At 35.1% G+C, this 27,985-nt stretch overlaps 1 protein-coding gene across 1 annotated transcript in view; it reads right to left on the reverse strand.

Annotated features, from left to right (window-relative positions):
- Positions 1–27,985, reverse strand: part of LOC145664535 (carboxypeptidase B-like) — a 111,179-nt gene that overhangs the window by 56,513 nt on the left and 26,681 nt on the right. The window contains exons 4-5 of the mRNA XM_081731293.1: positions 25,537–25,687; positions 20,640–20,797 (exon numbers count right to left, since the gene is read on the reverse strand). Of these exons, the coding sequence (XP_081587419.1) occupies positions 20,640–20,797; positions 25,537–25,687 (309 nt within the window). The remainder of the gene's footprint in view (positions 1–20,639; positions 20,798–25,536; positions 25,688–27,985) is intronic.

Genomic DNA, 27,985 nt, shown 5'->3' on the forward strand with positions numbered 1-27,985 from the left:
TCCTCCTTCGTGAATGGAATATCACGTAACATTTTTTATTCTACTGAAGACGACCCTAGGCCGTTATGGTTAGGTAACAAAAGAAATACCTAATATATTTATTGTGCACCTTGACTGTAATATTACCTCTTCTTTATTTGTTCGAGGCCACCCTACATAACCAAGGGTGACAAAAAGAATAGGAAAAGTGTCTAAAGATTACAAAACACTTTATATTTTGTCAGAAACAAGGCAGTGTATACACAGCATTGCTTTCGTTAACAAGTGTTTCACCGTTGAGTCGCTTATAAAATTAGGCAGAATAAAGTTTTCTAGAGGGATTTGTCCAGGATGGTTTTGTGTCGGGCTAATAACGATGAGTATATTTATTTACATCACCGTTAAAGAAATAGCAAACTTTCTGAAAGGAACTTACTTAGGAAACATCAGATCCTCCTTCTACTTAATGGCATCTGGCGTTCTGAATGAAAGTTCTATGGGACTAATAGAAAAATATATATTCCCGTTTCCACGCTGATGGTAGAATTTCTTAAGCAGTTATTGAATTACGTTCGAAGCATACGCGTAAATAGCGCCCCCGCAACCCTGTGGCGTGGGGACCGCACAAGCTGCAAGGCCAAAAATATACAGAAAGTACGCAGGGGCGGACCAGGCCAAATTTTCACCCGGGCAAAGTGACTTTTTGGCGCCCTCCCCCTAGTACTAGCCTATATTTTACATTTTATCATAGTGTTTTTAATATTTTAAACCCAGTTTTCAAAAAGACATTCATTACCTAGGAAAACTTCACAAAGAATATGGCCCGCTATAAACAATACGAACTCCCCGCCCCCCGCTTGGTCTTGTGGCTAGCACGCCTGCCTTCTGTGGTACCGGATCCAATTCCCGGTGGATTACTGTTGAACGATAAAAGTGGTTCAGATTCCACTATAATTAGTATCCACATCTCCTTTGGCCATTAAGGCATAACCGTGGAACGCTAAACTCAAGAAAACAAACAAAAAATACGTACACCCCCGCCACTCTTTATTCTGCATGCCATCTCTCCATTTTTCGATACAGCCCCCTTATTACTATGAAACTCTCTTCTTCCATGGTTATGTAATTGCCACTACTTTACAAGAATATAAACCAAAAACCAGTAGAAAACACGTTCTAAAATTTACTTTTTGAGGCTCGTTTTCGCGCCCCTCTTTCTCTGGCGCCCCGGGCAGTCGCCCGGCCCTTGGCACGCACCTGAAAGTACGGACGCATAACTAAGTACTGCGGAGGAGAGGTTAACCTTCATATTATGCCACTGGTTTGACGTGTTTCAAATGTTAAGTGACTGATCGGTTAGTGAAATAATTTCGACGGTTACTGATGTTTAAAGTTTAGCTGAGACAAAGTTACCTAACCAAATACATTTGATATCGCGATGTCACAATTTGATTTTTCCTCACCGAAAAAAGATAAAAACAATCAATAGTAATAAAAACCCTTACTCGTACTGGGCTCTAACTAACAACCTAATTCGTACAGACTAGTTGCTCTGACCAACTGAGTTTCGATTTCTTACGCGAAAGAAGTCTGTTATATCACGAGGCATGCTATTCATTAGCAAAACTGTTCGAAGTAATACGAACATGGCTCAAGAACAGAGACGGAACTGAATTACCACTCGATTGACCTTGAGGCCAAATCACCAAAGGGTAGATATAAACGTAAGTTCAGCATGCATTTCTGTGGAGTTCTGTTCAGTATTCCTATCTGCCAATTACGCTTGTTTGTAAGAGTAATATTTTACAAACCTAACCTTTCGATAGAGCACAATAGCAAAAGAATAAAAGGGAAGGAATTCTTGCCCTTGTGAACGTTGAATACCACCATGTGCAATAAAACTGTCGCGTCTCCTTGAAGTGATATTTTATCGAAAATAACTCTTTTCCCTTTATATATCCGAAGTTTTTGAGGGTTTCAAAATGAGGAAACGTTACTGACAAACAAGGACGCATTTAGGGGTGGGTACAGGGGGGCCAGACCCCCTCTCAAATCCCAACTTTTCTGTAAATTTAGCCTAATTTTTGGGATTATCTTCTAAAATTTTATTATAATTTATCCTAATATTGAAGTCGGGCCCCTTCCGAAATAAATTACTGTATACGTGCCTGCTGACAATTTTCAATATATTCGTTAAATAATAAAGTAAAATAATTAAATTAGGAGCAAAAAGCTTCAACACAGGCTAACTTTTGTCCACTGCCAATATTGTTAGAAGGGATATTAATAGCAAAAACTGCTAGTCAATGCTTAACCTTGAAACTTCACCCCGAACAGCAAGCCTATTATTGAGAACTACATATGAAACATTTTATCAAAACTTATCTAGCTTTTATCTGACATGAAATTATTATATACCAAAATGCACTATCCTAAAATGTGTATCTAAACATTGCTCTACGTATCTCCGAAGCAATGAAATTTTTTTATCGAAATATTTGGGCAGGAAACTCTAACAGCCAGCCATTTTATTTAAATCGTAATAAACCCTGTAACCGTGCGTTAACGTGAAGACAAAGCTTGGTCCATTGGTAAAGTGTTGGAAGAATGAAAACTCAATGTTCGTAGGTTCGAATCTATCCACTCACCAGAACATTTTATTCTTATGTGTAACGATGAAATAAGAAAGAAAAAATGTATAACCGTTAAGACAAAACTTCAACCAAGTCTGAAGAGAACAATACTAAAATAGTAACACAATGACGTCAACCAAGAATTATTTCATGTAGCTTTTGGACGAAATTACAACTGTCAATAATTGCAGAAGTAAAAACAGGCTGATAGGCGTAATGTAGTCTAGTCTTCTGAATGCATTTACTTCCTCAAAACTTCCGTCTCGTCATTGGTATACCGTTAGTCATGGTAAAACCTTTCAATTGGAAGTGAAAGACAAACTAAAACAGTTTTAAATCAATAAATGTCTATGTGTAAAAGCAGGTGTCTCTTATCTGTAGTTCTGAGTTCCTTTTACTTTGAAGTGACAAATGAGAGAAGAAATTATGGTGATCGAAAAAAAAATCAAATTTGAGATTTCAACGAATTTACACGTATTATAGCCCCTAATACCGAAAAAGTTATTTTTTGATACATGTCCATCTGTTCGTCCGTCCGTTCGCTACACTTTTCTGTGCACTCGCCTAGAGGCCAACCGTTCAACTTATCTGCACCAAATTTTAATTTAAGATTTTCATAATATTTCCTATAGTTTCTTTTATTTCCCTCGTACTCCCAAAACAAGGGTAGTTTCCTGTACGATGAAAATAGAAAAAATATATTTTCTCATAACTGGCTCTAACGATCTTGTTTTCTTTCTTTTTTTATAAATCAATATTTAATTAGCAACCCTATTTTGTGGTATAAGGCATTTATCTGAAAAAAATCTACAAGGGGTAGTTTATACTTAGGGGTGAGTTTTTTCTCAGTGATTTTCTCAAAATGGACTCAAGTGTTTTCGTTCATATTTCATAAATAAATATTTCATTAATAACTTAACAATATGGCATAAATAACTCGTTTGTCCTAAAAAAATGCGAGGGGTAGTTTATTCTTGGTTGAGTGTGTTGTCTGGGCGATTTTCTCAAAAATGACTCAAAAGAGTTTATTCGTATTTCAAAAATACATATTTCGTTAATAACCGAACAATATGGCAAAACTCGTTTGTCCTGAAAAAAAAAATACGAGGGGTAGTTTACTCTTGGGAGTGTTTTTCCTCCACGGTTTTTTCTAAAATGAATCAAGCAATTTTGTTCGTACTCAGAAATAAATATTTCATTAAAAACCTAATAATATGGAATAACTCGCTTGCCCTGAAAGAATCCTCAAGAGATAGTTTATTCAGGGAGTTATTTTTCCCTCACGATTTTCTCAAAACTTACGTGGACAATTTTATTGATAATTCATAAATAAATATTTCATTAATAACCCTATATTTTAGTATAAGTCATTTCTATGAAAAACAATTACGACGGATAGATTATTTTGGGGATCAAGGTTTTTCCCAACAATTTTCTCGAACGACAGGCGATTTTGTTCAAATTTCGCAAATAAATATTTCATTAATAAGCAAAAGTATATCTTATCTCATTGTTCGAAACAATTCACAAGAGGTAGGTTACTTCTGACGTGTTCTTTTTGAACGACTTTCTCGAAAATGACTCATTTGATATTTTCATATTTCATAAACAATTATTGCATTAATTGCTCTATTATATGTCTAATGAAAATGTGCTCAAAGTGTGAGTTAGTTTTGTAGTGTGGATTTTCTTCAATCGAAGTTTTTTATTCGATAATCTGACATTCGATGTATTTGAATAATACGATATTTTTTTTTCGTATTATCCAAATACACACTTCAGTAACAACTGCGGCCTAACACAGTTAAGAAATTGAATTGGAAAAGTTTAGTGCGGTGGCCCTGTAATTGAATATTTTTTGGTAAACACCCTAGCTTTTTGTGGTAAACTCAGGCTTTTCTTTTCGAGCGACAAAAGAGAGAAGAAAATATGGTGATTGTGAAAATAGCATATCAAATTCAGATTTCAACGGATTTACATACTTCATGACGTCTACATACCGAAAATGTGATTTTTCGATACCCGTCCTTCCGGTCCGTCCGTTCGGTACACTTTTCTGTGCACTCGCCTAGAGGCCATACCGTTCAACGTATCTACACCAAATTTTAAACTTAGGGTTTACATAGTATTCCTACAGGAGATTTTCCCATTTTTTCCTACCGCCTAAAATAAGTGTGGTTTACTAGCAGCCGAAAATCGAAAAAAGCTATTTACTCCAAAATGGTTTTAACAATTTTGTTTATTTTTCATTAATCAATATTTAATTAATAACCCTATATTGCAGTATCAGATATTTCTCTTAGAAAAATTTACGAGAGGTAGTTTATTCTTAGAGGTGACTTTTTCTCGACGATGTTCTCAGAAAGGACACTGGCAAATTTTGTACACACTTCATAAACAAATATTTAACCTTGCAACATGGTGTAAGTCAATTGACCTGTAGTAGCTTATTCTTGGAGTTGAATTTATTTCCAGTGAGTTTCTCAAACACAACCAGTTGGCAACCCTGTATCTCGACAACGAAGCTGAACTCGAAAACTGCAAGAGGGCTATTTGTCTCCTTTTGATGTCACGAATCATCTCCCGAAGTTTGTGGACATCTTTCAGGTTCACCCTTAATGAAGCTTCTTTTCGAAAAGTTAACTATTAACTTTAGACATTGTTTATTTTTTTTAAAATCACAAATGCCGTTATTAATTTTAAGGCAGAGAGCTACTTTTGAGAGAATAGATCTTTAAAAATAATTTTAAAACTTAGACTTTTGTTTTCGAGACATTCCAGACAAGACGAGACATTTTAAAAGCTATCTCGTGTCCAAAACATTTGTTAAGTCTTCTTTTGGATGTCACAAAGCGCGTCTCGTCTCTTTCTCGAGACATGTCTTATCTCGTGCGCATTCGTTAACACTTGGGAAGGATTATCTTTCTACTCAAAGCATTGTTTTTATAATGGTTGCATATTTACGATAATTGCCGTCAACATAAATTACAGTTCTTTCAGTTGAATTAATTGTTTATTATTATTATTGAAATTAAAATTAAATGGAATATCTAGTTTAACGTTGCACGATTATGCACCTACGCTAAGGGAGAATGATGATGAATGAAATGATGAAATGAAGAAAGTGGGAGGAAAATGGAAAATTCCAAGAAAACCCATACCCATGCACACGGTATTTGTCTACCTCAAATTTCACTTGGCGCAAAGTGGAGTCGAGCCACGGACCCCATGAATGCTCTATTATTATTATTATTATTATTATTATTATTATTATTATTATTATTAATAATAATAATAATAATAATAATAATAATAATAATAATAATAATAATAATAATAATCGAACTGAGCTTAACGAGTTTCAACCGTCCGATTCAACCAATGTTTGAGTGCCTATTCGTTCGTCTACTCCATGACAACTTTTCATAAAATACATTTCCTTTTAATGAAACTAGTAAGTGCCTTTTAGCTTTGAGAAGTAACTATTGCTTGGAATTTGAAATCCGCAAAATAAAAGAGGTAAAATTAACCAAATGGTGCAAGTTTACACTAATGTATACAAAACAATTTTGCAATATCAATTACGTGAATCTTGTCCCATAAAGAAGCCGAAACCCCTACACCGAAGAGCCCTCCGAGATTTGATAATTGTCCACAAGGACTGAAATTGTCATTTGAAGCCAAGACTTTAATATGAACCCAATAATTTCTTCAAAATAGACGAAAAATTCGAAAGTTATAAGCATTTTCATATTTTTGCCTTTTCCCATAATGGAGCCGTAGCACACTATACTGATGAGCCCCCCGACTCCAGGATTTGATCATTCTCCATCGGACTGAAATTGCCATTTGGAACCAACACTTTAATAGGAAGCCCAACATTTCTTTAAAATAGACGAAAAATTCGAACGTTATAAACATTTTAATATTTTTGCCTTTTCTCATAAGGGGCCCGTATTAGGCTACACTGAAGAGCCCTACAAGATTTGATCCTTGACCACTGGGACTGAAATTCTCATTTGAAACCAAAACTTTAATATGAAGCCAAAAATTAAACTTTTACATCAATTTAAACTGACTGGGTTTCAGTTCACCCCACTATTATGTTTAGTTTAGTTAAGTGGTAATTTGTGACAGCTTCACATCATCAAAAGAATCTTTCACTCCCCCCCCCTAGAAGTTTGTGCTGGATCCACCACTGGATTCAATAGACATTTTTCCTATTCTTTTTATCACCTTGTTGGGGCTCCCTCGTAGAAATAAAGAAGCGGTAATATTACAATCAAGGGGCGCTATATATTAGGTATTTCTTTAGTTACCTACCCCTAACGCACAGGGCCATCTTTGGTAGAATAAAAAAATGCTACGTGATATTCCAATCATGAAAGGGGAGAGGATGCTGTAAATATATTTCTTATTCATTTTGTCTACCCTGCTTATCAGAAATTACTTTCTGTTGGAAGGGTACTGAAATGAGAGGGGTAAAATAAAACGTCGTACCCCCTCCTACATGGTTGTTCAAATAATTACTAAAGAAAGCACTTTAGACTAAGATATCTAAGATTTAAACTACAAAACTAAGATATCCTTACATTATGTAAGGATGGCATATCCAGGATTATTATTATTATTATTATTATTATTATTATTATTATTATTATTATTATTATTATTATTATTATTATTATTATTATTATTATTATTATATGAATGTTTTTGGAGCACCGAAATTTTGTGAGACGAACAATGGAATGTAGAGGTTTAAGATGGGTGGTCATAGGGAGGAAAAACCAGAATTTTTTTCTGTCTGACTCTCTAACGTGAAGATTATGTGCTGATGGCAAGAAGTATCATCATTCTACAATAGGTAGCTTTTACGTAGAATATCAGTTACTTGAGTTTTCCTCCTTCGAGCTACTTATCTCATGTGGTAAATTCAAAACAATTTCAATTTAATACAAATACATTGTAAAACTTTTCCGTAATTAAACATCTAGGGAAAATTAAACATTTAATAGGGAAATCTGTTATCAAAATATCCAAACAAGTAGATAGAAGACTATCTAGTGAGAAATATTGTGAAACTTTATAAAATTCTCCAAATTAGGATTAACATTTACTGGGAAACAACGCGCCAGCGAGCATTACGTATAGTGAGCAGTGAGCACAGGGGAAATAATTACTAAACTTTTTGCAAACAAAATTAGGGATGCTAATGCAAGTGCGACAACGACATTTTTTCTTTTTTTGATATCGTCATGAATTTTACACATATGTTACAATTTGATTCTTTCCCACATAAAAAATAAATAAAATAACCATAATAATAAAAATGACGTCACTTCCATCTGGATTCGAACCCGCTACCTTCGGCATACAGACTAGTTGCTTTAACTAACTGAGCTATTTGTTTCCTTATGTGAGCTGACCCTGTTCTACGGTAAAGACAATTTTTCATTACGGTCGCGCTACCAATTCGTCCTTTTCCATAGACAATTTCCACTTTTTGCTCTATCTTTACGTTAATACTTGGCATATATTCATATATTTGGAGTTTGCAGATAATGCACGAAATAAGACATATTAGAAATATTTCGTTAAAAGTTTCGTTTGTAGATTTTATCCACATTTCTCTCAGTGACATAGATGTCGCTGCTTCGTGTTGAACTGCAGAATTCCCTCGCGTTGTTGAAAATTTCCCACTTTAGCAGAGTTGGTAATTCTCGAGATTTCTGTCGATTTAATGTTTTTTGCTTCTAATTTATTTATTTTAAGCTAATATCTAACACAAATATTAAAAACGGGTTTGTTATTAACCTATCCTGCTGGGGAAACCTTCCGAAATTTCGAACATATAAAGAAAACAGAGATATTTTCAAAAAAATTCAAAATAAAGAGACGCGTCATTTATTTTGCTCATGGTAGTACATTGAAATGATGGATATTCTGAATTCATTTAAGAAAGCTGAAAGAACAGATAATTGAGAAATGCATCTGCATACGGTAAATGAAATGATTCCTTTTTTCGAAGCATGTGGCCATACTTCGTATGCATGTTGAGCGCGCATGTTACAAGGCATCTTAGAACTTGAAGACGTGGCTCCAAACGTACACACAACTTTCAGGAATGGACTACATATTGTAAAGCGGAGTAATAGGTTTTGGGGCGGACTCTCCACGGATTTGATAATTGAGCAGGTAATAATGAGGAACATAAAATGTATTAGCAATGGGTTAACACATGGTAAAGGGATGACACAAGAGCAGCAGCTCGCATGGGTAATGTTGCGAACCGTTTGTGCACTTCTCGGCCAGGGGGTGCAAGAGTTTACTGGGATTCAACAGGCGATGACTGAACAACATATGGCTCTGACAAAATCCCGCGTGAAGAGGAACAACGCTGATGCACAAAAATTGTGGAATTTGTGGAACAACTCAACGTTTTTCATCCTGATCAAAATCTAACAGTGTAAGAAACGTAATTACATGCATCACATATTCTGCAGAAATAAATTCTGTAATGGCTGGTGAAGTAGGGAGCAGAATTCTTGTTGATATGAACGATAAATTGGTCACACAATTTTCATTCAAGAGAAACAAAATGATGAAACCAATGAGGGCAGTACTGGTAGTTAAGGTGAAGGATGAGACATTTTACATAGACCCTTAACTGCTTTCCCAGCTTCTTCTCATTTGTACAAAAAACAGTGAATTCGATTTGAAACATTTTTTCCATTAAGAGCTATGCACAGTACATACGCAGCTTCGATATTTGACACACATGGACTTATGAGAGATTCCAGAAAGAGCCAGCTTACACCGTACTAGCGCGGCCAATACTAGGCAATCCCTACAACACCAGGAAATACGCACTATGTCATTGATGGTGGGTTGTTTCTTCACCGTTTGCCTTGGAGCAAGCAACAAACATTTGAAGCAACCTTCCTTTCATATGTACAATATGTTAAATCAAAGTTCGAGCAATCAAATATTATGATTGATGCCTACCAAGGAAAACACTTATGAACAAAGTCTGGGGCTCATTCCAAGCGCAACAGAGGTCTGGAGGGACCAAAAGTGTATGTAACTCAGTCGACAGTTCTCGTCATCACCAAGGACATGTTCTTGGACAACAAAAAGAACAAGCAGATTTTTGTAACTGTTGGCTAAGAAGTTTACGCAGGCTGGGTATAGTATAAAACATGCTCCTAGTGTCGCAAATATCCTGATTGTAAAACAAGCTATTGAAATATCGCAGGTGTGTCTGACAGCAGAAGAAATTGAAATTGAGAAAATAAGATCAACTCAACAACGCTTTCAGCCTAACAGTAACCATATTTAAATAATTCTACATACAATTATACCAATCGTACATTTTCGTGATTGTATGGTTTATTAGCTCCTTTTTGGGACAAGAACCAAGTTTCTAGCTTGATTCATTGCGAAGATATTACAAGAAAAGTTCATCAAATTGGTTTATGATATATATTCAAGATGGCAGCCCAAAATGGCAGCTTTCCCGTAGTCAGATGTTGGTAGACTTTTGATATGTTATTCAGGACACACAATAAGACCAGAAACAATAAAAATAACTTTTGTTACGATTACTTCTAGGTTACCCCCTTTTTGGCCTAAATGTACTCGTCTACATTGACATACGCCTGTGGTGAGATACCATATGCTATTCGTTGTTCATTTTCTGCCCACCGCACGTACCTGATCCAAGTGTGATTGCTTAGCGGATGACTGACCGTCATGAGCACTGTAGCGCTTGAACATCCCACAAGTACGACTGTCTCAGATGTACTGGCAGCAGTTATTTGTGCCCCAACAGCTTGGGCTAGTTAAAATTTACTCACATAATGTTGTTTGCCCATAACAGGCATCATCTGCGTTCTATTATGTTCGGTAGCAGTGTGCGTCTTCTATGTTACCTGCTCATGACGTGGAAGTTATGTGTTATCGATATTTGATGGCGGTTATTCCTATTGTAATGATCGTTCTGTGCATATAAGATGTAGGATGTAGCTGTTAGTTTTCTTTTAGTAACTAATTAGCAATGTGAATTAGTTGTGGCCTTTAGGAAACTAAAGAACAGGCTGGAGGAGAATGGAGTGCAAGGATGTGGAAAGCCAGCGGCTCTAGCCTTACAGAAGGTGCCGTCTCGGTATTCGTCTGTTGAGACTGAGGAATATCACGCAGATCCTCAGTTTGGATGACCGGTTAGAACAAGGTTCGTGCTCACGTTCGACCTATCGAATGCTGCTTGGCAGGCAGGCAAGTTACTCCTACCCCACCGGCCAGGTAACAAATTGTCAATGTTAATAATATATAAAAAATTAAACCGATTTCAAAGAGCGTGGTAAAAATAGGAGAGTAATATTTTCTTAAGCTTCGACTTATACTACCACGTGCCTACTACTTATAGCTGAACTTTCAAGTCAATGGAAATCAAAGCTACCTAATTTATTTAATTAATGTAAGATTTCTGCCAACTTCAAAAATCAGCTTTATTTAGTAGGCAGGAGATAATATTAGTCAAAGCTTTTAAAACTATTACTTTGCAAAAAATATTACTTTTATCACATTTTTAGGTCGGTTTAATTTTTATTTTTTTTTTAAATTTTTTTTTGCTATTTTCTGCTTTCACTTTTTCCGTGGGAGGAAGATTTTAAATCTAACCAAACAGCAAGTTGAAGAACAAGTCATGAAGCTGATGTTATCAAACGAGACATATTCCAATATAGTTAACTGTTCGAAGAGTGAGATAATGAAAATGGGGACCCTTACTCACAGCAGTGGAAGAGGCCCTAGACCAGGATGAGAAGAAAGCTGAAGAAAGGAAGGAAAACCCAAACAAGCATCAGAAGAAAGTAGCAGTAGAAGATACTCTAAAGTCGGATGAGAAAAAGGCTGAAGAAGGGAAGAAAAACCCAAACCAGCTTCAGAAGAGAGTAGCAGTAGAAAATACCCTAAACCCGGATGAAAAGAAGGCTGAAGAAGAGAAGAGAAACCCAAACAAGCATAAGGAGACAGTAGTAGTGGAAGATACTTTAAACCAGGATGAGGAAAAGACTGAAGAAGGGAAGGAAAACCCAAACAAGCATGAGACAGTAGTAGAGGAAGAGACCCTAAACCCGAATGAAGAGGGGATTTTAGAAAAGAATCGAGAAAGAGATGAACATTATTTCGCTCAGAAACGGAACTTGAGAAAAAGAACAAATTTGGGACTGAGCTATTTAGACTATTTCTCTGACGATGATATCATACTTAACCAGGCTTGTCCTTCAGAAAACTCAACAGATTGGTCGGACATAACACCAACCTCATCAGATGAAGATATATGTTAAGAGAAAAAGGGCTTCAAGAAATTCAGTTGCAAAGTCGAATTCAGGTGATGGTTACAATGAGGAAAGCGGTGCTACGAAATGGAGGAAGATTGTAAGTAGAAAGATTATTTTTACACCAGAAAAGAACATCGTAGGGGAAAAGGGATTGAGAATTAAAAAGAAAACTCCTCAAAAAGAGAGAAAAAACGATTAAAGCAAAGTGACCAAGGCTACTACAAAAACAGGCAAGAAAGAGTGGAGAAGAAACAAATACAACCAAACAAATGCACGTCTTGCCTAAATAAATGATCTGATATTCCGGAAGAGAGGCGCCAATTCTTATTTAGATCTTTTGGTCTTTAAAACCGAATGATTAAAGGAATTGGATCTTAGGAGCAACCAGGCAAGTTCAGTGAAAAGAAGGAAGATTTAGAGAGAGAGCCCACAGGCATCATCTTTTCAGAAATTTATTAAAGAAGGTGAAGGCTATAGAAGAATTTGTCTTCAATTCTTGCTGTTTGTGTTACACTGTTACATAATCCACTGAAGGCTCAGCAAAACCTGATGGTCAAGGACGCCACTCAGTTCGCCCCAATGCGACTTATGAAGCTCGTTGTTGAATTCATTAAAATACTTCCTGCAGTGCCTTCCCACTACTGTAGAAATGAAACAACACGACTATACCTTCCCGAGGATCTCAAAAACGTCACTTTCTTTATACGATTTACTCATGTGCAATGAACGAAGAAGGAAATATTCCTGTGAGTGAAAGAGTTTTTCGGGATATATTTAACTCAAAATTCAACCTTGGGTTTCATAGACCCAAAAAGGACAAGTGCCAGAAATGTATCGCATTTACCAACAAGACAGACGTAACCCAAGAAGATTAGGCTGATTAACCCGACATATTGAAGATAAAGAAGCAACTAAGGCTTGTTTCAAAAAAAAAAAAAAAAAAAAAGCAGAGTTTGAGTGGTAGTCAGGAAGGAACACTTGTCGTCAGTTTCGATTTGCAGAAAGTTTTGAGCGTACCTCATGGCGATTCCATGCTTCTATACTACACACGAAAGTATTACGTATACAATCTCTTGATATATGAATCAAAAAGCAGAAATGCATACAATTATGTAAGGGGTGAGAGTGAAGGTAAACGAGGTTCGATGAAATCGCTTCCCGCCTTTCGAGGTAATGGACGAACGAGGTAATGTTTCAACTCTAATTCTGTATTGCGATAACTGTGCCGGTCAAAATAAAAATATAAAAATATTTTGGCCATGTTGAAATATGAACTTGAAATATCCAAAAACTTGCAAAGGATCGAGATCAATTATTTGGTTCCAGGTCATACATATATGCCTGTGGACAGTGTGCATAGTCAAATTGAGAATGCATCTCATAGTCAAAAGATTGAAAGTCCTTCCGAGTGGATTACAATCATGAGAATGGCGAGAACAAAGCCGCATCCATATAATGTTGAATTATTGAAGCATGGTTCTTTTAGAAATTGGTCAACTTTTGCAGCCTAAATTTTCAGTGCTAAGAAACATGAGTCAGGAGAACCTTTCTTGCTGTCAAAAATAAGAGTTGTCACTTTTTCAAAAAAATAGTGAATTTGGCAAAGTTAAGTATTCAATGACTAAGGACGCAGTGTATCTTACACTGAAACTTCGCTCATCAAGACAAAAGCAGCTAAGCAGACTTTATGCACCCTATTAGTAAGGCCAAGTACCAGGATGTTGTCAAATTGTGTATTCAGAATATTCTACTAAAGCATCTACATGGGTTCTACTAGCAGTTGCCACAAACGGGAGAAGCACAAGATACCGTCTTTGAGACAGATGAAGAGGACACCGAAGAAGAAATTCAAGATTGAAATATGTTATCATTTTTGATTTTTTCTTGCAATAGTTAAAAGTTGATTAAGGTAAAGTTTTGTGAAGTTTCGACAATTTGCATTTATTTAGTAAATGTATGATGCAAATTTTCATTGTATCAGTAAGCTTAAGAAATCAGTAATAATTTGCAATATTCTAAGCTTTAAGAAATTAAAAAAGATAACGCTAAAAATAAATGAGAAAACTAAATAATGGTGTCAGTTATTATTAACTTAACCATTCAGAAGATTAGATTAATTTTTACACATAAAGGAGAGACAAGCCAAAGCATTTTTCTTGGCTAATTGATTTTAAGCAGCATTATTTCAAGAAGCGTTCAATATTTTACCGACCAGTATACAACTAACATTCTTGATCAACGAATCAGCAATTTATTACCATTTATTCTTCCCCCTAAATATTGACAACCGGCTCAATTCGTGCCTTGAAATGGGGATGCAAAAGTTGAATTGAGCAGATCACCTTCCACTCACCATCTAGAATGAGTGGGCAAGTTACTGTTTCATATGCGAGAGGTTTTGCATAGAGCACATTTCTATTGGGGATTAAATCGAAATGACAACTCATAAATTCAATTATTGACTAACAGTTATATTTCTTATTTGAAAGTGTGTTGCTTATGTAAAATGTCGTGGATTATATCGGATATCTAGAATCTTTGCCAGACGAGCAGTGCATACCAAGCATTTAGCATTTGAACTCTGAATTTGAAGTCACACATACCTTTACTGATGTCTTCGGTTGACGTTCCCTGATGATGCTCTCCGGGGTTGTTTCGTAGATGTCGATATCGCCAGGTTGATATCGAAGGTGACAGGCGTCTCTGGTCAATAGATGGTCCACATTGGAGATGGCGTCGTAATCCAATGCTCTGGTATAACTAACGTTAACTGTTAGTTGTCTGAAGATCAGATTACCGATGTTGTGATTGACTTTGTACTTCAAATCACATTCGAAACTTAGCAGCGATTAACTTCTTCTTTCAAGAACTCAGAACTACTCCATCTAAAGGCTCAGCACTTCTCTCTCAAAAGACTCGTAACTTCTCCCATCGAACGACTCGTCACTTCTCCCATCTCGAGACCTCCTGTCCCCTTGTTTTGTTTCAGTGTTGACTCCCGGAATTCGGTGGCGTTGTCTGACGTCAGGCACGTGTGTCCTCCTTTCTTTCGGAAAAACAAAGTCCTTCCTTGTTTCGAGAACAAAAACTGCAACACTCGGCATGCTCTGATTTCCCGATTCTAGGCAATTTCTACATATCCGTGAATGTGTCTTGTGTTCACAAACATGTTACAAATGCAACTCGTAATTTTACAGAATGTTATAGCCGACGCATTTCATGAATTTCTTTCCTGCATTCGAAAACTACCAATTATGTGTTTTTGTTTATTTTATCTGCTGACGGCAAAAATAATATAATTTTACAAACTTGCATTGACCTGAATTATGACAGTTGTTTTCCTTCACCAAACAATTTTAATATTTTACAAAAAGCCAATATCCTCAAAAATAAATAAAATTAATCATTAAATTAAGAATTCTGTTAAATAAAATACTGGCTCTGCCACAATATCGCTTAAGGCAATTTCACTATGACACCGTGCACCTTAATGCATTAATGCATTTGGATGAAAGTCGTTTGAAGCATTGATTTCTAAAAAAATTATAAGCAAAAATGAATTAAGCGCCGAAATAAGTGAACATATTGAAGCTATTATATACGTCACTGTTCTATTTGACGGAGCTTGTTTAATTATATTAGCTGTATTTATCTTACGAAGATAGTTTTCAGAAAACAAAACTGTTATACAAGAAAAACCATCAAAATTTCAGTTTTTCCGCTCTCCTGTAAACTTTTTCAAAATGTAGTTTACTGCATTAATGCCGGAAAGGGACGATATGTTAAATCTCAACATGGGCACCCAGTGTTTCTTCCAGATATGTTTTTGGGGGTACTGCTCCCCGGATCTGTAAGAGTGCACAGCAGAGGAGACCAAAATAGGACGTCTATAGTATAATAATAAATAGGGTAGTACCGTGTGAAAATAATATGTGCCCCTCTGAATATTGTGTGCTCCCGCGGAACATTTTTTTGAAAGAAACACTGTAGGCACCTGTGTTGTTAACAAGCTTCCTTAAACTGCCAGGTATATACTTGATATTTTTCTGAAGGAAGTCAGTTGGGATGTTGGTAATAACCCCTTGAATGAGATCCTCAAATTCTTCCACTGTGCGATATTATCTTATACGCCTCATTGCAGCTTCACAATAAAAAAAAATCATATGAAATGAAATCTGGACTTCTTGCTGGCCATTTATAAGGTCCACATCGTCTAAACAAACGTCCAAGAAATGACTGGTCCAACCAGTTACGAACAATTACTGCAAAGTGTGGTGATGCACAACCTTGCATGAAAACGAGGTCATTAATATTTTTCGATTCCATAGTGCAGGTCACACGTAATCTTGAAGCATCTGAAGGTAGCTATCAAAGTTCCTAGTATCACGCAGAAGATATAGATTAACTAGTTTTGTTTCCGTCATTTAGCACCACACGGTCACCTTGTAATGATTTTGCATTTTTACAGCAGTCATTTGGGGTTCATTATCATGTGATGCCCAGTAATAGCAGCTATGATGATTGACAAAATTTCTCCACTCCACAAGATATTTTCAAGCAGTTGTTGGCAATTTTCGTGCCAAACCAGCATTAATTCCCCGAATCTCATCTTTCGGTCATGGTCCTCGAATTTCAACTCTTGCACATAATGGGGTTTCCATGAGCAAAAATTGAGTTCTTTATGATGCGAAACCATGCATATTGATAACCCACTTTCATGTACTATGGGTTGATATTTTCGGGCTGCGGGTAAACATCTCTTGAACTCTTTGCACATCTTCTTAAATCGTAATAAGAATGATCCGTGAACTCTTTACACATCTTAAGTCATAATACGAATGGTCAGCTACTTCTTACGTCTTTTACAGAGCCTGTGGTTAATAAGTTTATGTGACAGTTCTTAGTTGTCTATGGGCAAATTGTAACATTCATCCAATTCACTGTTCACCACCACCTCTGCACTAAAACGATCGATTTCTGCACTTCCTCCGCAGCAATCTAAGTTAGCTTATAAACAGTTAAACGGTCTGCCATGTTTGGTTACATTGCGTGTATTGCTTCCAGTGGCCAAAGAGTAAAATAAGTAAGGTAACGTAACCAGAGAGAAATCACAATAAATACGTTATATTAGTACACTATTTTCAACATGAAATCAGTGATATTATAATTTTGTAGAGTATTAAAATATGTAGTTATTTTTCACCTATCCGTCAGAAACGAGGGTTGGAACTTTAGTACAGGTAGCTACCTGTTTACTACTGATAAGAAAGCAATACTAACGTGAAACGACAAAGTTTACTATGTTTCAATGTAGACACCAGCAGTGTGTATAACCCCTTGTTAGTATTGTATAAATAGTAATACGAACGCACATCTAATACAGCGCTTGTTCTGTTGATTGTATATTTTCAGCTGTCTGTTACCTGAAGAATCTATAGACAGCTAAGAAAAGAAATGGTACCAAGCAGTTCATTCATATTCAGAATCGAAGTATAGTCACTTATAGGATCCGATGTAGCGGGAAAAAATAGCCACAGGTTACATTGAATACACCCAACCAATGTCCGTCTTAACACTGATAGCAAGTTATGTTCCAAAAGTGAATAGTGATACTGCGTATTAAAAAATTGTCCTTCGGATGCGGTATGCATCAGGATAAGATTATCACCGTTGTACACAAGAATAATCGTAATCTTCAAGCAGTTGCGGTTCTAATGAGCATTTGATGTTTGTGATCACTAGCAATGATGTCGCATATTCCGTTCGTGTTTCAGTTTTAGACTCTGATAATGTTTCGGTTAGTGTGCCATCCAGCAAAACGATATTGAGCAAGAAAATGTCTTATCTGTGCTCATGGCGATGCAAGCTGATTTAACCAATGTTGTTTCGTAGTGATGTATGAATTTCCATCAAATGATCCAAAGTCTATCGCGATGTAATTTTTTTAGTCAGTACTTTAGAATATGAATCACAGTTATATGAGATAGACTTGTCCCTTCCTCGAACCCGCTAATCATAATCCGTACTGGCACAAGGGCGACGAGGCCAACACGTTACTGTCAGTCTTTGGTATTCCTCATTAGAGGCATTTTTATGAAAGGGAGTACAAGTTCTCTTTACGCCTCACAAACACCTCGATGGCACTTCTGTGCTGTAAAGCAGCGGACATGTTACATTTTTGTCCATTGTTTCAAGAAGATGCCATTATCTAAAAAAAGAAAGCGGGATTTTATTTTTCTAGTCATAGTACGTGCGCTGGCAATTGGCAAAAATTATTAATTTATTGAGTAGCCTGGATATCGAACTAGTGTGGGGTATAAGCGAGAAACATTGTTTCCGTTTCATAGCATGTCGCAGTATTTCCAATCTTAAAGTTCCTATACGCATATTCAAGATTAGCTTACTGTAATCTTCTTTTTTAGTTTATTGTAAAGAATTACTAATGCGTCAAAATAGGAGTAAAAAGTAACGTTATGTGTATATACAATTTCGCAATACTATTTACATAAAAGAATATGTGTTACTGTCACCGTTAGGGGACGACAAACAACAATAAATACAAACTTCTAGTTAACAGTGTATTTTGCTACGTATGCAGTACGTAAATAAATAATTTATTGCATCAAAATAATAATAATGAAAAAAGAACTGGCATTTATTATTGTCATCCAACGATACACATTTTGGCGCTACAGAAGTTGTTCCCAATTTTTTTGGCGAATTAGGCATGAAAATTAACCCTCATGGATATTATTTCGATGGCTAATATTTTAGTTAAACAGAAATTAAAATTTAAAATTTAATGAAAATTTTAGAATATATATATCTCGTTAAACATATTGGGCCTTATGGAGAGTCGTTCCGACGCGTGATTGTGCCATATTATAGAGTTCGACTAACGTGTTTGCTGCGGATTGTCGTGTTTCTAGTATCATAATGACGAGAGCTTAATCAGGGTATGTATGAGCGACATGGTTTCTATAAAGCATCAATATTTAGGTTTCAAACAAATTCATTTTTCTTGATTTTTTGTAAGAACTACGCATAAGCTGTTACACTTACCTCAGACCGTAAAATCTGTGGTGCAAAACATGGATGCCTCCGGAGCTAAGAGCCTTGGACCCGCTGTTTGAAGTTCATATTATTTGTTACGGAATGATTAAATTATTCTGTTACTGGTTTTGTGTATATGAATTTTTTACATTTAAAAAAATCAGATAAAATTTCAGACCAGAAGAAGAGAACCTCAGTAAGGGGTCACGTGGGCATTAAGCCTTATAGAATCAACTGAGGAATCATATAAGCCCTATACTGTATAAATCAGATCAAGGGAGAGCCTTGTTATATATACTGACAAGGCTATAAAGCTTTAACTGTTATAGCTTCAAAATAGCCTGCTGATGGCGGTCCCTCAAAACTCTCTCTGCACCGGATTCAGCTTGCTGAGTGAGGCCACTCCAAATACCTTCGAGAGAGAACCCGAAGGGATTTGTTACGGCATTGAACTTACATTGTTTTGTTCAGCTTAACGAGATGAAATTAAATGAAATTTTTTAGTTTTGCGTCCCACGGTTATGTCGGGTAGGCTAAAGGAGACGGTGATTATGAGAAATGAATAAAATGGTGGAATGAAGAAAGTGGGAGGAAACGGGAGAACCCCGAAGGAACCCACTCACCACAAAGTTCACTTGTCAGGAACAGGGTTTGAACCCGGGATCCCATACACCAGAGGTGAACTCTGTACCACTGAGCCACCGCGGTCCCCAGCTTAATGAGATCTACCGACCGGTGTATATCTCATGTTTAAACCTTTTTCATGAAATGCTTATACTGTTGTACAATTTACTTAAAATAACGAAAGTTGAGACAAGAAAGCTGTAAAATGACAGCACATAATCTATCTTTTTAGTTTTTTTTTTTTGTAATATTTAATATATGAGTGTAGGAACTTTAATATTGGTAACACTGCTACATACACGCTGGTTCTCGCTTATGTCTCTCGTTCAGTACCATGCTGTGGGGAGGACGAGCGAGGCGGCGACCTCGTGCGCCGAAGCAAGGGGGCGCAAAATTTGGGAGGAGAAAAGAAAAGAAAAGAAGGAAAAAAGAGAGAGGAAAAATTACGTGGAATATTTTAGAACAGCAGCAGTATTTTTTCAATCTAATATTTGATTTGACCAGGGTCAGAAAATGCATGTGCATATATATAATGGAAGGAGAAAAGTAATAAAATGTGCTCAAAATCAAGGGAAAGCAGGGTTTATTTTTGAAAATTTTCTTACGTTTCGCGCCAACCATGATGGATCTTCGCTTTTGGTCTGTCGACCTCACTCATATGTACGGGGACGTAGTCTTATACTCTCGGTTCGGACGCTGATACTTCCATGGCACGGCACTGATCTCGTTCGTTCGATATTTAATTATATTTTAAAATTATAATTGCTCTCTAATTGGAAACCTAGTGTTCCATTTCATTGATAAGTCAAAACAGTTTTGAATGAAGGAACATAATGTTAATTTCCATTTGAAAGCTTTACTTCGGAGGCTCCTTTTTATATAAAAGAAATGTTAATTGCATTACAGGACAATGTAACCAAAGCAAAAAGTTAAACACGGAAAGTATGTTAAATAAAAATATGGATTATAATTGTACATTGGATTGTATAGATGTTAATGGACTTACATCGGTAAATGTGTATTCGTAACCATCTGGGTTTATAATGGGCACAATTAGCCAATCCAAGGTATCCAGAAGGTCACTGTTGGCAGTGTTGTTTTCTACTAATTGATTAATTATGTAGGTAACAGTGGCTGGGGATATCCATTCTCGTGCGTGGATTGCTGTTAATAAAAGAAAGAAAACAGTAGAATTTTTAAACATAATTGCTCACTAATTTATGTATTAGAAGCAAAATCATGCTCAAAACACCAATTTCCATCTTTTCAAAGTTTTTTGAAAATTCACATTCGTTGGTAGAATACGCAAAATTGATTTTTGACCTACTTGACACATACAACACATTACTCTGTTATCTGATACTAGGTGATATTTGAACACAGGACAATTCTGACAAAACTTGAAACAAGCTTCTGCTGATCACTTTTAAACATTCAAATAAGTATGGCGACTAGGAATGCAACATATCCAACATGCGAAAGTGAACTATACTGTTCGGCCGACAGCAAACTGAATGACGCTACGTAAACGTCTATATGAAACGCAAGCTATTTGGTTTAACAAACAGATCCATGATTAAGCAAAAATTGCACACTTTTCTAACGAGGAGACGGGGAAAGAGTACAGTTACGTGTGTTATCATACATATATGTTTGGACAAAGATTTTCGAAGAGACAAAGAATATATATGTTTGTTGGCTCAAACTTCCAAATATGAGTTTTGAGAAACAGATAAATACTCAATTCCTTGTTTAGACCACCTCTGTATACAAAACGATGTAATGCAAATGGACATTAACAAAAGTTATCAATGAAAATGTTTTATATTGTGATATAATAAGATAGAAATATGGGTTTCATGATTACAAAGTAAAACAAGTATTTTAGGAATGATCAAGAAAAATGGATCAAAAGATTATATCTTGGCCAACAATTTTAGATATGATAAAAAAAAAGTGCATCGAAAGATTGCGATGTTAGCGAATAATTAGTTTTTGGATCAGGGGTCATAAAATTTTTGAACAGCCCCTAAATCGAGTTTTCCTATTTCCTACCGAATAAGCACATCATACTGAGTTAAGTGATAGTTTGGGTTGGCTACACTATATGCAGTTCTCCTGATATAAGGCGTAAAAGAAAATTTTTGATTAAAATATATTGGATATTTTGATCGAAAAAGTATCTACCATATGCTGTTTGTAGCATGAAATAATCGTATATGCCGCTGCTAATAATACCATTTAACTATGCTATAAGTAGTGTAAGACATTCTTATTCTAAACTAGATCAATTAATCCCGAAATTTGCATATTTGGACTCAATGATTTGGTTCGTGTACCTCCTAGACTCACAGTGCGTTTCTTAAATTACGTTTCTTAACACAGCAAACAAATTTAAATATAAGTCTACATAAATTAATTTCATTTCGGTCTGGTTAAATCGAAATTCGAGTAAAAGTTTGTATGTAGTAAGAATACCTAATAAAACTTAAACTGAAATGTTGTTCGATATACGTGTGTTAGATATTGGGTTGAGCTGAAATCAAGATGTTTTTCATTAACTAATAACAATTATTGCATTCTATCTTACTATTACTGTTGCAATTAAACATTTATTTTCATTGGGGTGAAGGTGGATGGTTCGCCGGGATACATTCTATGCGTCCCATCTGATATAGCACCCTTTGAGAGCGACAAAGAAAATAAAATGAATAATCATTTTTTAAAGTGTTTGTAAAGTTCCCTAACTGTAAGTTACAGTTATGATACTGCCGGGGCACCGCTTCTGTCTCCTGTAATCAAACATCGAATTAAAAGTCTCCTGCTCTAGTGTAAATCATGCGGTTATAGGTATAAATGTAAAATCTACAGCAACATATTTCCATAAACGACATAATACCCTCCCTGACCAATTAGTATATCATCGCCGTAGCCTAATGGAGCCAGTTCACCCATGTGTTGCCTAGACCCATCTTCAATGGTATAAAGTGTGTGAATTTCAGTAATTATAAGATACCCAGTAGAAACCGTTAAAGTTAGGAAATTTATTAGTATTTCTACTAATGTACTTTTCCATAATTTCCTAATAAACGCATGATGATTTTGCCGCTTATCAATTTTAACGAAGAAACAACAGATGATATAAAAAAGATAAAATGCCAATTTCGGACACTAGTGTAACCATAAATGAAGTTATTTTCTTAGATGTATCATCTCATAGGAAAAAAATAAATGGCGTCAAGATTGTAGCATAGTTTATTAAAAAAGTATAGGGCAGTTTAATTAATTTCCCATTTGTCGCAAATCCGCTGAAACTATTTCATTGCTGTTGATTAGCTGATAGTTTTTACAATTGAATTTCAGTCTTGCACAACACACATGGAGCTGCTGTAAACCCCATTTTGTCAATTTCAAAACCCTTCTTCCGTATAATGCACTACGGTAATAGAGTTGTTTACTAAAGTGCTTTCGAAACTATACTAATGCCACATTGACTTGATCCCTAGTCTTCCGTTGCAAGCACTGCTATCGGCTGAAGGAATTCCACTCGCTTTCTCTTGCTTAGCAACAGCTGAACCCTTAATGGCTCAACGCGTGGGTGTGTGAGGGTGTGAGCTTTAGTTCGCATTTTTGCCACGGCTCAAGACATTTTGGCAGCACAATAGTGCTAAAACCTTAAAAATAGGTTCGCAATCTACCTTAAACGTGTCCGGTTTTGTGACGTAAAAGGCAGTTAGAAACTTCCGGAGGCATGTCGAACGGAGACCTCTTGTCTGGGTCGCGAACCCCAAACAATTCTCATACATGAAACTACTGAATTGCCTTAACATTCACCCAGTTCCTCCAAGAAGCAATTTAAATTAATGTGTAATTTTATAGTAATTTTGTTTGATTACACATTGTGGTACACAATAATAGAAACAAATTGGCAGCTCAAAAACACGTGCAGATTTGTTTTGAAGAAGGGACTCTACGTCACATAGTTATTGTGGTCACTCAGCGAGGGTCGAATCATAAATGTCATTTTAGCAACAGTGGGTGGGGGATTTCCTTGGCAACAGACTTTAACATTCCAATGTTGCCGCTGGCAAACACGGGTTTTTAGAAGTAAAGAAACTATTTTAGTCTTTCGTTTCTTTGTGCGTGGAAGTGATTAAAAAAGAAAAAGAAAACAGAGCCTCTCTTCCCAACATGTACAATCTGGGCCGGGATGCGCACGAAGTGGCAACAGCGTACCACGTGCTTCTCCAAATGTCAATTTGTTTCTAGTTTTGAAACACTTTATAATCACTTTTACTCCGCACGGAATGCCCTCGGTTTCATTCATAATTACACAGAGCCCACTATTTGAGTACGTAGCTATGGTATGTGAGTACTATAGGGAAAAGTTAGTTATATTGTTCATTGCTTTGTACTTTGACTACCTGTAAGTTACGTATTAGATGAAACAAGGTGAAAAGTAGACAGTTATAAACATTTCAAAGATACCAATTACTTCCTTTTATAGGATTTTCTCAGTAATAGGTTGCTATAAAGCTTATATATGAAAATTGTCTTGTGATCTCTTGTAATTATAGAAGCTGGAAAATGACAGGTCCTAAAATTGGCGGAAGCAGGAATAGATGAATTAAGTTTTGAAAATTACACCAAAAAACATTCTGAAGCTAGTTCTGGTCCAATTTATTCGAATTCTGCCTTAAAAGCAGAAAACATTTTAAATTAGCAGCACGTTATACAAATAGATACTATAGAACATTAAGTTACCAATGATAGTTCTATGGAAAAACTGCATAGAACGGGGAAAAACTGCATGAAATCTAAACAAAGTTCAACAAAATCAAACAAATATGAATTGATTATACATTCAACAGAAGAAGTAATAAAGAACAAAATGGAAGTTCAAGGCGGAAGAAGAGTGTTGTCAAAAGTAGAATAAAAGAAGAAAATGTTAAAATTAAGCAATGGAAGAGTGTGAGCTATAGTAGATCTTATTATCACTATGATTATAAAGCTATTAAGATGTAGAAATAGCGACGCATAAAGAATTGGAGAGCCAACTGTGATCCAGTTTGTTGACCAATAGGAACTGATATGTTGGGACAAAGAAATTCAATAGATGGTAAGTAAAATATCTGATCTAGAAGAAGAAATGAAGAAACTAGAAACACAGTTAAGTGACGGAAAGAAGAAACAGACTCATTAGTAGCAACTAGAAAAATGAAGTTAATATTTCAGAAACGAGAATCCTTTATTAAACTTTTTGTAATTGTACCGAATTGTTCATCAAGAGTTTAATATTACTTTAAATAACAACCAAGAGAATATTGGCATGGTTAGAACTCTAGTTCAAGATGTTCAGTGATTATGAAGAGCGTATGTGTAACGCTGTTATATATAATTGTTTGTAGTCAATGCGTACAAACAATATAGTAGGCTGTACGAAGAATGTATGCTCTTGAAAGCAGAGTTTATCCTGTATTGGGGTTTAAGCAGATATTATAAGCTTTTGGGGGATGTCTGATATATGTAGTGAGAAAGTACAGTTGGAACGGAGAAGTCCGTAAGAATAACAATAGGTAAACAGTTTAAGAATTGTAGATTGATAGTTTGTGTTATCGTGGCTCGATGTTGTAGAAATTGTGCTGGCTACGAAGTAAATAAATAATATAATAGCCAGATAATTCAATGTTAAAGAAGTATTACTGACGGTATATAGATTAATACTTAAGGCAATTGTCAGTATTTAATTTAAGTCAATTAGTCGATTTCATTAAAACAGATCCCAGATTTCCCATCAACTTATATTAAAAAGTATACAATTAGTATTGTGCAGCGTTCAAGTGATATGCTAAAAATGAGAAATATGCAGCTTACAGTGTAAATGATGTGCTACGTTTACTTACTTCCATCTACAAATATAACAGGTTTGGATCCATTTCCTCCGGAAGAAATTGTGACTAATCGAATATCTCTTCCCTCGTAACTTTGACCAATTGTTTCTACAGAAATGAGATTTGGGTAACTTTCCACAAGTTCATCGATATAAGCATAGATCTAAAGAAAAAAAAATCAAGTTTTAATACCAATATTAAAGGTAAATAGTGGGTAGGATAGAATACATGTTCGTTTAATTAATATGTGTTTTCCGATAATGATAAGTACATGTTATTAGTATTTTGCTTTATTATTATTATTATTATTATTATTATTATTATTATTATTATTATTATTATTATTATTATTATTATTATTAGAAATAATTTTTCTATGGATAAATAAGGAGTAGATGATTGGACAAATCTATTAGTAAGATAGTCTGCACAGTGTATTAGGTCACCCTTTTGAAGTCTATACGTAATTAAATATGTACTCGGAAGAGTTTGTACTCGTTGCTTTTCGGTCACAGAGATTAAGTATGTTGTAGTTTAGAAATATTAGCTAGTTTACGGATTGACAGAAGAGAAATATTCCAAGAGTCACTTCTCCGAAACGCAGCAGAATCTTTTAAGTTTTTCTAACTTGGTTATTGTGCAAACCATGGAAGGTATTCAGCTACATATTAATGTCATCAAACACTTTATTGTCAGTCTTGCTTATGAACTGGTGATTATCATCCTCGTAATATTTAGTTTCTATAATGAATTTTATCGTCGGGTATATTTTGTGTACAGAATTATACATCTTTTTTTTTTTTTTTTTAACAGGATATACTTTTCCAATTTGTTTTGTTGAAGCCCATTGCTGCTCTAAAATGGCAAAAGATTGAATTAACCCAATAGTTGGTTTCAAGAAATTGCAATTTTGTATTTAGATACAAGCTGAAAAATTAATGGTTAAATATTCGAATTATTAATTCTGAAGTTGTCTTGGAATTGGCGTGCCTTTATGCTACTGATGTCTTCCTTTTTTTATGACATAGTGATTCTGTTTGTGGCGAGAACTGCACATCCGAGTTTTTGTCATTGGAAAGCATAGTTAGTTTATGTAATTTTGTTAATAAGATTTTAGTAATTGATAATTGTTGAAAAAATAAAAATAAATTATTCTATTAGTTTTATCTGTTTATTAGTATTCAACAAGAAAACTAACCTTTAGATTTTAACGTATGTCAACAGTCATGCTTTTTTTTTTAATAGACAGTATCTGTTTGTTCCACACTTAAAACACTGTCACAGTACCTTATATAATAAACAAACTTTTCTTCTCATATTATTATTGAACTGTCGTAATCGTATCATAGGTTGAAGGACAAAATGCACAGTTGTTGTAGTAAATAAGTTGTTAGTATGTTTGCCCAATTTATTGCCAATTTAGAGGTTTGAATAGTGTATATATACTATAATTTACTACGTAAAAAATAAGCACACAAATACGCTACACAAATACACACAGTGGCGTCGGAAGTATTTTTCACCTGGGGGGGCAAACTGCTGTCTTGAAAATAGACACGGGAATGTAACATAAGTAAAATAATACGAATATATGTTTGTAATGTAACAATAATTTGATTTGATTGATTAATAATAATAATAATAATAATAATAATAATAATAATAATAATAATAATAATAATAATAATAATAATAATAATATAATGAAGCTGTAAACAGTTTCATGAGAGTAAAATTTCCATCTATGAGAGGCATCTTAGTTTACATCTTTAGATTAATTAATCCCGTGTCAGTTTTGTGCTGGATTTTGGTCTGGTGCAGAAATTTTCAACCACTGAAATCAGAATTAAAAACATATAAAATTGTAAAATTTGTACTGCTCACAATGACTATTTGTAAGTACAATTTTTACCATTTTATATGCTGGTACATATTTTTAACTGTATTGGACGTGGTCACACGGACACTATTAAAGAATCTTAAAGTTACTTAAATCACTTGGAAACGAGGAAATTAAAGTTATATTTCTAAAAATCCAGTTCTAGTGTTGCAGTACACTATAATATTAGAAGATGCTATTTAGAACTACAAACTTTGTAGCACTTTGTAGTAGAAAGTAACTTGTACATTATGATATAAAACAGCTACATAATTAAGTAAAAAATAAGAAAATATATTTTTTTCTACCTACTTGACTTCGTACCAGAAATGAAAAAATGGAATTTTCACTAAAGACTTCATAAAATTTATATAGAAAATTCAATTACACTAATTATCCAGAGTTATTTGTATTTTTTACTACATTTCAGTATATCCAGTTTGTTATTACATTCACCTTTCTTCCTAATCTCATTACATTCACTTCACTTCACACTAATAAAGTAACTGTTACGACACAATCAATAAGAAATAATTCAAGTTTGTATTGAATTTTAAGTGCTATTTTGTAATTTGAATAATT

This window comes from Thermobia domestica, chromosome 11 (genome assembly GCF_964235325.1).
Source record: "Thermobia domestica chromosome 11, izTheDome1.hap1.1, whole genome shotgun sequence".
NCBI lineage: Eukaryota > Metazoa > Arthropoda > Insecta > Zygentoma > Lepismatidae > Thermobia > Thermobia domestica.